This window comes from Cydia pomonella, chromosome 12, assembly GCF_033807575.1.
Source record: "Cydia pomonella isolate Wapato2018A chromosome 12, ilCydPomo1, whole genome shotgun sequence".
Classification (NCBI taxonomy): domain Eukaryota; kingdom Metazoa; phylum Arthropoda; class Insecta; order Lepidoptera; family Tortricidae; genus Cydia; species Cydia pomonella.
This window is the reverse complement of record NC_084714.1, coordinates 12739514-12752440: the sequence shown is the minus strand read 5'-3', so window position 1 is coordinate 12752440 and position 12927 is coordinate 12739514. Positions and strand designations below refer to the sequence as shown.

Genomic DNA, 12927 nt, shown 5'->3' with positions numbered 1-12927 from the left:
TTTCATAGAAATCCCAGATATTTATTTACAAATAATTTTGAATAGTGGTTTGCTGTTTGTATTAGGTACTCACCAATACTTTGTTATCAACTTTATCTCCTCTCGATTCCATGCGAACAAGGGATTTGAAAAGTATTTTAACATTTTTACCCAGGACATTACTGATGCTGTCTGCAATGTAATAATAAAAAAATATTATCCTCAAACAATCATCACTCCGAAAATATTTTTACGTATACTTTATTATAAAACAAATAAATCTGATATATTTGGTTCTTAAAAATCTTAATTTATAAGGGAAATTAATACGCACCGCTTAATTCTGTGGATATATGAGATTTTGTTGACATTTTTTTTATTTTTTTCAATGTCATTACATCAATAGAATGTAATTATTTTCAATACACAGAGCATCCATACTTATCACAGTACTTTTATAAAAAAAAAAAAACTTAGTGTTAAATCCTAATTATTTCGTAAAAATACGGAAATCATAAGGCATTTCGATAGAATAATGGAAATCCGACTTTACACCAAAAATCACTCACAACACACACACCTTGGCTCAATACGTACGCACACAGATTAAATTTAAAAAAATCAAACCTACCACAGTATCCTGCACAGAGAAGAAATAATAAAATCCTAGGAAAGAACATACATTTAAAATGACTGTACACGATCGGACCATATCATACAGATTCACTTGGTAGTTCATATCAAAGAGTAGTATAAAGGATTCATATCAAAGAATATAATATAACCAGTCAAACAAACTTTGGCAGTAGAAAAAGGCACGAAATTCAATTTTTTTATAGGACGTTAACCCGCCGCGCCTACATTTTTTAAATTTGCCGCTTTTTTCTGCTGACGAAAATGGCATGACAGACTTTAGTACTGACTAGGGATCATTTAGTCTGGCCATAGAGGTACTCAATAAGTATAAAGATGAAATGGTAGAGCCGTCAGATGACCGAACGAGATGCTCTTATGGAACTTTCAGTAGGAATAGCAGAGAAAGCGCCATGATTGTTTGTCGTTGTCACAGTCTAATTTTTTTTCCCCACCGTAAATTTTAATATGGTTTATGGTGGACAACAAATAACCCGACCAAATTACGTAGATTGTTTTTGGTATGTTGTCAGGAATGTTAAAATGTGTTTTTAAACTTTTTAATTTTGCGCATTGTATATATTCTGTCCCTCACGGGCGCACGTGTATAGCTCGTCTATGTGATCCTACCATCTATGATTTTGGCACACCCAGTTTAGAATGGCACACCCAGATTAGGTCAGGTAGGAAAGCACCAGTTACATCCGCACTCTCTGATATCGGGCCTGATATCAGACCCGATTTCAGGCTCGATAAAAAATATTTTTCCGTTGCACCAAATATCAGCACATCGTTTACAATATTTGAAATGTAAAAAAATTGTTCATATGCAAAAATATCAATCATTGAATATTTTTGGCAATTAGAGACAAAGTATTTTTTTACATTTGAAGCCCCCTCCAGACTATGCGCGTGAATCGCGGCGCGACTTCGTGGAGCGAACATACAGCGACGGTGACGTAGACTCCACACCAGTGAGTATTATATTCTTTGCTCCACACTCGCACAACTTCACGGCGATTTCACTGTTTGGTTCACGGCAAGATGGCGCCGAAGCGTCAGCTGATCGGATTTAGTTTGCGGCAAGGCACTGATTCAAACTGTGAACTGTTAAATTGATTTTTGGTTGATCAAGTTCGCACCCAATATAACAGTTCAGACAGTTATGACAGTTCAGATTCGTGAGCGAATCGCGGCGCGAAGCGATCGCGAGTGTGGAGTCTTGCAAGTTCCCGCTTCGCGTCTCCTTTGGAGCGGGCCAAATACCGACAAAAAACGGGGATTAAGGCGCGAAGGCGTGAACAATCTGCGAAATCGACGCGAGGGCCCTCCACACTCGCGTTCGCGGCTTCGCGCCTCGATTCGCGGACGAGTGTGGTCCCAAGGTTGAATCAGTGCCTTGCCGCAAACTAAATGCGATTAGCTGTCGCTTCGGCGCCATCTTGCCGCGAACCAAACTGCGAAATCGCCGTGAAGTTGTGCGAGTGTGGAGTCTACGTCAACGTCGCGGTATGTTCGCTCCGTGAAGTCGCGCCGCGATTTACGCGCATAGTCTGCAGGGGGCTTTACAGTCAGACGTTCATATTTTTCATGAGGATCCATTTTATTGCGTTACACAGACGATTATTACGTACATGAAAATATGCTCCTGTCAAAACAAAACTTTTTATTTGAATGGCTTTGAAACTTTATCAGATAGTTTTTAGGCCTCAAATACAAAGTTTGACACTTATACGGAGAGTTTAATTATGAAGTTTTTGTTAGAGAGAGACTAAGCAGAGAGCAGTAGCATGAATGGAGCACAACGGATGAATCTTCAATGAATATATTTCATAAAGTAGTTAATACAATTAATCTAAATATATTATAAGTAACATAATAACAACACAGACTGTTTTTTATCAAGTGACAATTGATTGACTTAACAGAGTTCAAATCTATATTCTAAATTTGAAATATAAATTGTGGCGTGTAGCTTACAACCTTATTTCAACACTCCTCCTGAATATAGAAGCCCGACTGGTGGCAAGAGGCTTCAGTCAAAGGTGGGGCATTGATTATAATGAGACTTTTTCGCCTGTTGTACGTCACAGTTCATTGAGAATGCTAATGGCTTTAGCAAGCAAGATTGGACTGAACATAGATCAGATGGACGTTAAGACTGCTTTCTTGAATGGAAATCTGAGTGAAACTGTTTACATGAAGCAACCTGAAGGCTTCGAAGTCAAAGAGAAGAGGGACTATGTATGTCAACTTAACCGTTCGCTTTACGGATTAAAGCAAGCACCTCGAGCGTGGAACAATAAACTTGACAGTGAATTGAAGAAACTTCAATTTAAACAATCCAAAAATGAACCATGCATTTACACAAGATCAAAAGAAAACAAGATCATCATTTTAGCAGTTTATGTGGATGATTTGTTGATTTTTTGGAATGATGAAGACGAGCTTTGTAAGGTCAAGAGTGACCTCATGTCCAAATTTGAAATGAAGGATCTTGGAAAAGCTGCATTAATTTTAGGAATGCAGATAACTCAAACAAAGGATGTCATCAAAGTTGATCAGGAGAGGTACATCGAGAAACTTCTCAAGACTTTTAGAATGGAGGACTGCAAGACAGCAGCAACTCCGGCAGCTGCTGGATGTCACTTAAAGAAGTCAGATCACAAGCCTGATGATAGGATCCCATATCAGAATCTTATAGGATCTCTGATGTACTTAGCAGTATGTACGAGGCCAGACATAACGCATGCAGTCAGTATTTTGAGCCAATTTAATACTTGCTATACAGAAGAACACTGGGTAGCAGCAAAGCGTGTGCTCCGCTACTTAAAAGGAACGAAATCTCGTGGGATAGTGTACTCCAAAAGATGCAGTGCTGACAGATTCATCCAAGGATATTCAGATGCAAGTCACGGAGGTGATGAAGATAGAAAATCATGGACTGGCTACACCTTTATAGCTCAAGGAGCAGCTGTCTGCTGGCAAAGCATCAAGCAGAGGACAATAGCACTATCTACTGCAGAGGCAGAATACGTAGCTATGTCAGAAGTTGCAAGAGAGGCAATATTCCTCAGAAGGTTAATTGCAGAAATCACCAGAAAGGACGAGGAACTCATTTCTATCTTCAGTGATAGTCAATCCGCAATAGCGATTGCAGACAATCCAGTGCATCATCAGCGGACGAAGCACATAGACATACGTTATCACTTTGTGAGAGAAGCGATCATGAATGGGCAGATAACAGTTACGTATGTTCAGACAGATCTTATGATTGCTGATGCACTAACTAAACCTTTGTTGAAAGGAAAGTTTGTATGGTGTACAAACAAGTTAATGGGCATGCAAGGTGATTGAATGTATTGATGACAGTATAGTCTATATTCAGGAGGAGTGTTGAAATAAGGTTGTAAGCTACACGCCACAATTTATATTTCAAATTTAGAATATAGATTTGAACTGTTAAGTCAATCTATTGTCACTTGAGAAAAAACAGTCTGTGTTGTTATTATGTTACTTATAATATATTTAGATTAATTGTATTAACTACTTTATGAAATATATTCATTGAAGATTCATCCGTTGTGCTCCATTCATGCTACTGCTCTCTGCTTAGTCTCTCTCTAACAGTTTTATTAAACATTGGTTTATTAAATACAAATATTTTTTTTAAGTTATAAATTTCATACGAGTTGGTCGAGTTGTCTCAAACTCTAGTGACGCCATCTACAATTAGCTTTCAGCCGCCTTCCCCATTGCCAGAAGTAATCAATGTTTGATATTTTTGCATATGAACCATTTTTTTACATTTCAAATATTGTAAACGATGTGCTGATATTTGGTGAAACGGAGAAATATTATTTTTCGGGCCCGAAATCGGGTCTAATATCAGGCCTGTTAAAGTGTGGATGTGATGTAAACCAAGTTTGATCGTGTAAAAGCACTTTAACATAGTCATAGACAAAACCGAAAAAAAATTGAGCAAAACGTCAGTTGTCTATTCCTCTCTCTTTTGTCCATTCCATAGACACTAGACAATCAAGACAAATCTGTCAAATACAAACAAAATATATTCATCGGTTCAATGAATATAAAGTGTATGTATAAATACAGCAAATGTGAACTATATAAAGTTAATTTGTAAAATAAATTCCCGCTGTTAACCGTTTACAACTTCATTTTATAATACAGAAAGAGAATTTAATCGAACCAGCGAGTATTATTCGACTGTACAAATGAACAAAAATTACGAACGCTGTACCCATTGTAATCGTCGCAAGTGGCTAACGACGGGATGTCTCCGAAAATGGCTAAAACCAATGGAATGTAAACATTTACAACGAACTATCGATACCAAAAGAGATTACACTAATGCTGACATAGTTCATTGTGTATTTTTACCCGAACGAAAACCTCCGATGAACCCTAGTAAGTTCGTAAAGTTTTGGAAAAACAAACTGTTTATTTCTGGTAGTGTGAGATCTCTCCAAAGATATTTCGGCAATAAAAACAATGATGAGGATTACATATGCAAGATGACAAAGAGCAAATGTAGTGAACCCTCGACGTCATTGGAAAAGAGTCCAGTATCAATTATTGATAGTGAGGATAAGAAAGTCGTTGAATATAATAAACAAGTAAAGTGTCAACATTCAGATGGTCACTCAGTTCTTAGAGGACACCATCAACATGCGTCACTTGAAACATGCGCCATATACTGTCAGCTGTCCAAGTGAGTACATAGTTTTATTTATTTATTTATTTACAATAACGTTACAGCTATCATGACAGTTGCCCAATGCGATAGTGTAGCAAATATTAGCCTAGGTGCATAAATATAATTAATTCTAAGAACTATAACATATTAAAAACAAAGTGACTTTAATTAATTCATTCTCAGAACAATGGAATACATTAATTCAGGTAGCAACATGATTTATCTATCTATTCGGCCCATATCCACTCACTGAGTGCATTGTTTTAACCTCTTAACTGGCAAGACTGCAAAAAAACCTCAATTCTAGACTCATTGCCAATCTATTGTACTAGAAATCCCTTTGAAATCTTGAAGTCAGTTAAAAAGATGATGTTATAGGGTGGTCTTATTTGAGACATTGCCCTATTAAGGGGCCAGAAATATTTACATAATCTTTGCTCTTTGGTAACAACACAGCTAAATGTTCTATTGCATGATTCAATTTAGTGACGGTCTGGCCTAGTGGGTACAGGGTTTCAATCCAGGTAAGGGCATTTGTTTGAGTGATGAACACAGATACTTATTTCTGAGCCATGGGTGTTTTCTTTGTATATCACTATGTATTTATTATATATGTATGTCTATCACCACCTAGTACCCATAGTACAAGCTTTGCTTATTTTGGGGCTAGGTTGATCTGTGTAAGATTGTCCCCAAATATTTATTTATTTATTTTCAGGCATGGATGGTATTGGGGTGGTATATCATCTAGTGAGGCAGAGGAGCTGTTAGCAGGTCAACACGATAATGTGTTTCTGGTGCGAGATTCGTATGACTCCCGTCATATTCTCTGTGTGTCTTTTCGCTGTGTGGGCCGCACTCTCCATGCTAGACTCCGACATGCAAATGGACTATTCTCATTGAACAATGAAACATTTGTGCCAGCAAATAGGATATCGGAGCATTGTTCTGCTGTAGATGTGAAATCTAACCTTTTCGAAATGCCAGTGAAACTAGCAAGGCCTTTGAACAGGTAATTAATTATTATATCCTTTAAGTAGTTCTTATTGTTTTGCCAGAATTTGCAGTTTTATTGCTATACTTGAAACTAAATTAAATATAATTTATTATGTATTTATAATTCTTATTCATAGTTACTAGACTTAGTGTAAGGCCTGAGTGGACACTCAAAGCGGAGCATTTGGCAGGGTGTGCAGCGAGGCATTGGGCTCACATGTGATTTGAGCTGCATGCACTAAGGCCGCTCATATACATTTGCATTTGTTTAACATGCACGCCGGACACTCCGCTCCGCTGCACACCCAACTTGAGTGCCCATTCAGGCCTTACACTTAGACATAACATCCAATTTTAAGATACAGTAATAGTAACAGGGACTTTCTCAGGGCTGTGATTGCCAGGTTGAGAATATTTGATTTCAAAGTTATAAACATCCCCTATTTTTTTTATTTCAGATTTGCAAGACTTGACTCACTTCAAATGATCTGCAGATTTGTGATACGGCAAACTGTCTCGGCGAATATATGGAGCAAATTACCACTCCCGCCTAATTTGATCTCTTATGTGTCTACAGGCAGTGACTACATAGTTGTTTCATAAATTAGACAAAGCAATTATTGTGCCTTCAAATGTTCAATGTACCAATGTTGTAAGCCTACTCATACTGAACTATATCAAAATGTAAAAAGTATTTATACATTTTTATACAAAAAAATATTATATTTTAATATTAATGGCATGTGTATTGTTATGTATGGACTTGTTATGCATGTGGTGTATTATTAGTGTTTCAAGATCATGAAAAAATGCAGAAAGATTTGGTAAATAACTATATTGTCCTAAGCCAAGTAAACTAACAATACTGCAGTCAAGAAAATTATTATGTACCAATCCTTCAGTTGAAAGTGACCTTGTTTTCTTATATAATATAATCTCCAAATTACTTCAGTGGATTTATTCCCAAAACATTTTTAGCCTGAAAAAAAGTCAACATTAGTATTAGGTTCCAAATATAATACAATTAGTGTATTTTTGTAATTTTGAAAACTTCAGAATGTCTGATACCTCTAAAAATTTACTCTAAACATGATGGAATCATAGGTGATTTTCAGAATTACTCAATTAACTTAGCATTCAGTGCTACTTAGAATAGAAAGTGCCTTCAAAGAAAATCCTTACTGTAACAAAAGCAGCGCTTAGCGTTTGTGGTGTGGCCGAAACTGGGTTCAAACTGAGTGCACTTTGCAAAAGCTCTGCGTCTCTGATGCGCGACGTGATGAAACTCTTCGTCGCTGTGTTGTTCGGGCTGCTGTCTGTGAGGTAGAATAGTTCTGATGCTTTGTAGATTCCAGCCAAACCCACACGACGAATATACCAATTAAACTGAAAAAATTGTAACATATATTTACTATATCTATAATTCCATTGTCTATCGTCTTGTCTTCTCGACTAATATTAACGGTCCGACTTTCATGGTCGTCTTTCCGCGAGTGGCATATTTTAACATGGGGCGCGGCGCCAACCCTGGGCCTACAAAGCAACCATGAGGTTCAGCTAGCTTGTGCCGCCCTTCACGCGCCGATGCACTGGGACTTCCTAGGGCCAAATCTGCTGTGAGTAATTAAGTACCACAAGATAAAAGCCACTACTATAGCAATACTTACGTCTACACTCCGGTCTCCTGAATGGTAGCAGATATCATCAACTAACGAGAGCAAAGTCGCTAAACAGTTAGGAACATTGTTTGGAAGGGCTTGAATGGCCATTGCTTTCGGCCATGTACTTCTGCAACATAATATAAGAAAATTATAGTGATTGTTTTGATATTTCAAAATAATAATAAAAACCGGCCAAGAGCATGTCGGGCTATGCTCAGTGTAGTCTACTAAAATAGACATTTTGCAAAAACTCAAAAATGGCTAAACCAATCAGGTTCGCTGTAGTTATCTTCAGCATAATAATATATATTCTATTCTAGGCTTAAAGGTTTCACTTTGAAAAAAAAAAAATTGTTGAAAATTTTGAATAAGAGCATACTTACTTTACTCTTTGATAAGAGCTATAAACCTAGATTTCCATTGTGTCAATAATACTTATACTAAAAGTGGAATAACATCGGACGAGTACGTGCTCTACTTCTCTCGTAAGCAAGTTTTTAGTCTTATATTATATATTTCGACAGACTTAGTACCTCATCAAACATGAAAAACAGTTAAAAATATTCAAGCGTTTCATAACTCGATGTCTTAATTAGGATAACAACTTACTTGTAGGGTTCAATCATAAAAAGCCTTGTCATGATTGCATTTTCTATAAATTTTGTGGGTACTTTTGACTCCCTTACTTGATCTTTGGGCCACTGAAATCAACGTTAACTTTTAGTCCATTATATGCAGACGTATTTCATATTTAAATATAAGTGGATCTACTTACACTCTTCATTTGCTCGACGAGACTGTCATTGCACTTAACGTTGAAATAGTGGATCAAGTCGCCCCCTCCATTAGGGAAGAGCCCGTGCGCCACGCCGGGGTAACCAGCCGCCTCGGCACCAGCGCTTAGCGATTCTACGGACCAACTATTCTTGGTAACAAATTCTAGAGCCTTCTCCAAAATTCGATTCTTAACACTTTCTTCATACTGATTTTCCTCCTGCTCAGTTGTCACTGTTGTAGCTGGGGCTTTAATTTCTTTCTCAGCAATCTGACTGTAGTATCTTATTTGTCTTTGGGTGTTTTGTAAAGCAACTGTTGCAAGTGGTAATACAAACTTACGACCATTCCTTATGGCTGTTGACAAAATGAATCCTTGATTAAAAAAACTGGTTAGAATTCATAGATGCTAAGGTTTGGTGCACAATATATTTAAAGAAAACAACATGGAACATTCAAATGTAGTACTTATTTATTTCAAAAATACTCTTACAAAACAATAGTACCTGGGCGACCGAGCATTGCTCGGTTATAACTATTTATTGTAATATGGTGGTGTATAGGTGATAATCTTAACTACATTTTTTTACTACATTAAACTTGTCTAAAACAATAAAAATTAAAAAATTATATATAAACTTGAACATATAAAAAAAAAAGTTAGTCACCGGGCGAGATTCGAACCCGTAACACTCGTTTAGCAGTCCGCGTCTTAACCCGCTGGACCAGACGGACAGTGGCCGGCAACACGAAATTAGCGACCATATTCTGCGTCGAAAGAAAAACGCATGAAAACTCGAAAACACGCGTTTTCCCAAACATAAGACTAATCTAGATCGATTGTTTACCCCCAAAAACCCCCATATACCAAATTTCAGCAAAATCGTTAGAGCCGTTTCCGAGATCCCGGAAATATATATACATATAATTATATATACAAGAATTGCTCGTTTAAAGGTATAAGATATTTATATGTTGACAGTGATACATTCAGATAAACGTGCCACAAGACCATCCATTAAATGGAAACAATTCAGAGCAGAATTTATTATTTCAATCTTTTGTTCATCAGGTATGCTATCCAATGGATTTCCACCAACATTGATAGAAATTTTGGTTTCTACAAGGCCTGTACCCTCTTTCACATCTTTCAGTTTAACTTCATAGTGTGCTTTTGATAAATTTAATGCATTCCTCAAAGTACTTAGATAGTCTGACTCTATGTATGAGTAACACTCTTTGATTCCAGTAACATTTGCTTTGTCTCTTAAAACTAAATACCTTAGGAAGTTTAACACTGATAATATTTGATCACTCAGTTCCATCAGATCTGATTGTGCTCCATGAGGCATATGACACACTTTTTTAATCAAATCCATCATTTGAGGGTAAGTGAAACATGCTGGCATTTCAGTATCTTTAAATGCATCATCTATAGCATTCTTAAGAAGGGTTATGGCATATCCAATCATTCCTGTATGATTTGAAGTTGAAATGATGTATTTGATCAACATGCATCTTCCGCCATATTCAAAACAGTTAATGTGCTTGCGGATGGTATTCACTGCAGTTTTTCTAAGACTGTCATATGATGCAAATATAGCTACATTAATCAATGCCTTGCATAAATTGAAATGAACTGCGGCTGATAATAAAGTGTGAGAAGCATTTGTTGATAATCTCTTCACAAGAGCCTCACATAAGGTCAATCCTTTGGACTGTGGGCCATATTCTGGGCAATTCAGTAAATAAATGACACACAGCATCCCAGTATGCACAATGTATTCTGTAGCATAGACTTGTGGTATAACATTGTCAGGCAAATCAAATTGTGAAGATAGGACAACATAGTACAAGCCTGAAAGTGTAAGCATATTCAGTTTCTCTTTATGATCATAAGGTGGTTTTTCTTCATCACTCTCAGATAATTTAGACTTGGTATTGTTTTTGTTACAAATTTCAACATATTCAAGAAACTTCAGTATGTTTTTCTCCAATGAACAGATATCTTTCACAATTGTAGTGCAGCATAGTCTAGCTTCACTTTGTTCATTGTTTTCAATATCCAAATCCAAATAGATCAAAGGTTTGCCAAGGAGGCTAATTAAAAATGCAGCTATTATCTGTTTGGTTCTAACATTACATTCAGGTGCTTTTAATTCTTCAATAAAGGGTTGATAAAATGGAGGTATCAAGGAGTAAACTCGAATTATCCTCCTGATATTAGGGTCACACTCTGCCAGTAAGCGTGCCTTGCCCTCCAGCAGAAATTCAGGTGTGGGAATATTTTCAATGTAGGTACTTATGGAATTTAAGCTCCACTCCAGGGATCTCCCTCTTTTAGCCGACAGTTTCTTTAGAAGCTGTTGCAGTGGAGTAAGAACTATTCCAAACTGAGCATCATTCTTAGCCACTTCCACTTGTTCTATAAACTCCAGTAGTGCTTCTTCTGGCGTTGCTTTCTGGATAATAATAGCCAGCAGTTTTTCACAAGTGCTGTACAGTGAAGGCTTTATAACTATGGTCTCATCTTGTATCTTGCCTACAGCTATCGAGATCATGTCCCAACAATTTTCCTTGAAACTGCTCGCATATTTTTCTTCATTATGAACACTGAGAACTTCTTTATACTTTCCTGAATCTAATAATTTAGACACTAAGTCCACAACATCTACAGTATCACTCATTGCGACCGTTGATATGTAGCCGGATCAACCATCAAGCCGTCAATGATTTCTGAAATAAGTCAAATTGTATTCTAAAGGACAAAAACCTTGTTGACGCAGTTGTTACCTCGTGAGTTATGGAAAAACAATTGCTACTTACAACGAAAGATGCACGGTAACTTGCTCATGCTGAAGGTATAGCAATAACAAGATAACACACTGTTACTATGATATTAGTAATTACTCTTCTGTTGAGTTTGTAGATATTACAGCTGAAATGATAATTTAAAGCCAAAAATTTCTTAGCGCAGCGTGAAGTGTGCTGACACCTGACAGTGACGAGAAATTTGGAAATTACGTTTCGTTACACCGTTAATATATCCTGTCACTCCAGAGATTCATATACTAGCCGTGTCTTAAGCGGGCCACTCACACACCTGCCGCAGGGGCAATATTGGAATTGGACCCTTAATTGCCCCCTTAATTGTGATGTGTGTAGAGAAGCAGGGGCAATTTTTAGATTGGGCCTGCAGCAGGGCGGCAGGGGCGCAAGACCTTCCTAGCTCCCTAGATTGTATCTACCGCCCTGCTAGGTTGTTACATGTGTAGTACGATTGGGGCAATTCCAGTCAGTTCATTGGCGACTACCGAACCAAACGGAGGTCACTTGTCACAATGAATAAAGAACGTGAAATTTGGACACGGATGAATAGATGTAAACAAAGGCCGGACCCATGTGGGATAAAAAAAAACAAAAAATATTCTGACCGCGACACGCCAAACCAAACTTTCGAATTAATGTTCGAAATATATCGCGAACTCGCCAACGGTGTAGACATTACAAATTAAAAAAAAAATATTGAAAACATACGCACGTCTTACTCGCGTGAGTTGAAAAAGGTCAGTATTTCCTTTGCAAATACCTATATTTAAGTGTAATAATATATTATTTTCCTTTTACAATAGTTGCTTTGATAACACAGGAGCCATTCTCGTCGACGTGCGTTCAGCGGGGCTATCACTTACACACTGAGTGGCAGGCTAGTGTGTAGAAAATAGCCTAAAATTGCTCCAACCGCCGTGCGACCGGTATTGCCCCTGCGGCAGGTGTGTGAGTGGCCCGCTTTATCCAACCTCGACATTGGCAGAATCATCAACACCTTGATGGAGCCATAACACGAAAAATTAATTGATTGGGTTTCATAAATAAATATTATACCAAATAAAGCTAGCTTAATTATTCAAACAGCTTAAATTGAACCAAAGTACTTGTATCAAATAGAAATTTGTTTTTGTTGCGTGAAATGGAGTGTACAAAACAAAGGTATAAAATCTACTACTACTTTTCTACTATTTTTCAAGAAACGTTCTAATACTTATATTTAATGTATCAAGTTAACTGGGGTGTCATGTGACTAGCTCCATAAATGATTATATCTAAACATGCAATTTATACACACAAAACTGTTTTCTTTAATTTGAATTGATATTATTTAAAATG

General features: G+C 37.1%; 3 protein-coding genes across 5 annotated transcripts in view; 1 reads left to right on the top strand and 2 right to left on the bottom strand.

The window, feature by feature from the left end:
* The window catches only part of LOC133523638 (F-actin-uncapping protein LRRC16A), a 42233-nt gene extending 41591 nt beyond the window's left edge, over nt 1-642 (bottom strand). The window contains exons 1-2 of the mRNA XM_061859316.1: nt 314-642; nt 74-171 (exon numbers count right to left, since the gene is read on the bottom strand). Of these exons, the coding sequence (XP_061715300.1) occupies nt 74-171; nt 314-374 (159 nt within the window). The 5' untranslated portion in view covers nt 375-642. The remainder of the gene's footprint in view (nt 1-73; nt 172-313) is intronic.
* Nucleotides 643-4452: 3810 nt separating this feature from the next.
* On the top strand, nt 4453-7271 carry LOC133523618 (uncharacterized). Of its 2 annotated transcripts, XM_061859301.1 has the most exons (4): nt 4625-4709; nt 4804-5344; nt 6048-6341; nt 6784-7271. In XM_061859301.1, the coding sequence occupies exons 2-4, from the start codon at nt 4848-4850 to the stop codon at nt 6926-6928; spliced, it is 936 nt and encodes a 311-aa protein (XP_061715285.1). In that variant the 5' UTR covers nt 4625-4709; nt 4804-4847; the 3' UTR covers nt 6929-7271. The 2 variants fall into 2 exon arrangements, with proteins under 2 accessions (XP_061715284.1, XP_061715285.1); XM_061859300.1 differs by having other exon boundaries at nt 4453-5344.
* LOC133523609 (ubiquinone biosynthesis protein COQ9, mitochondrial-like) lies at nt 7144-12556 on the bottom strand. 2 transcript variants are annotated; one of them, XM_061859288.1, is made up of 6 exons: nt 11587-11780; nt 8762-9117; nt 8596-8687; nt 7993-8113; nt 7508-7711; nt 7144-7304 (listed from the first exon to the last, which is right to left on the bottom strand). In XM_061859288.1, the coding sequence occupies exons 1-6, from the start codon at nt 11612-11614 to the stop codon at nt 7269-7271; spliced, it is 837 nt and encodes a 278-aa protein (XP_061715272.1). In that variant the 5' UTR covers nt 11615-11780; the 3' UTR covers nt 7144-7268. The 2 variants fall into 2 exon arrangements, with proteins under 2 accessions (XP_061715272.1, XP_061715271.1); XM_061859287.1 differs by lacking the exons at nt 7144-7304; nt 7508-7711; nt 7993-8113; nt 8596-8687; nt 8762-9117 and adding an exon at nt 9211-11496 and having other exon boundaries at nt 11587-12556.
* Nucleotides 12557-12927: the final 371 nt, after the last annotated feature.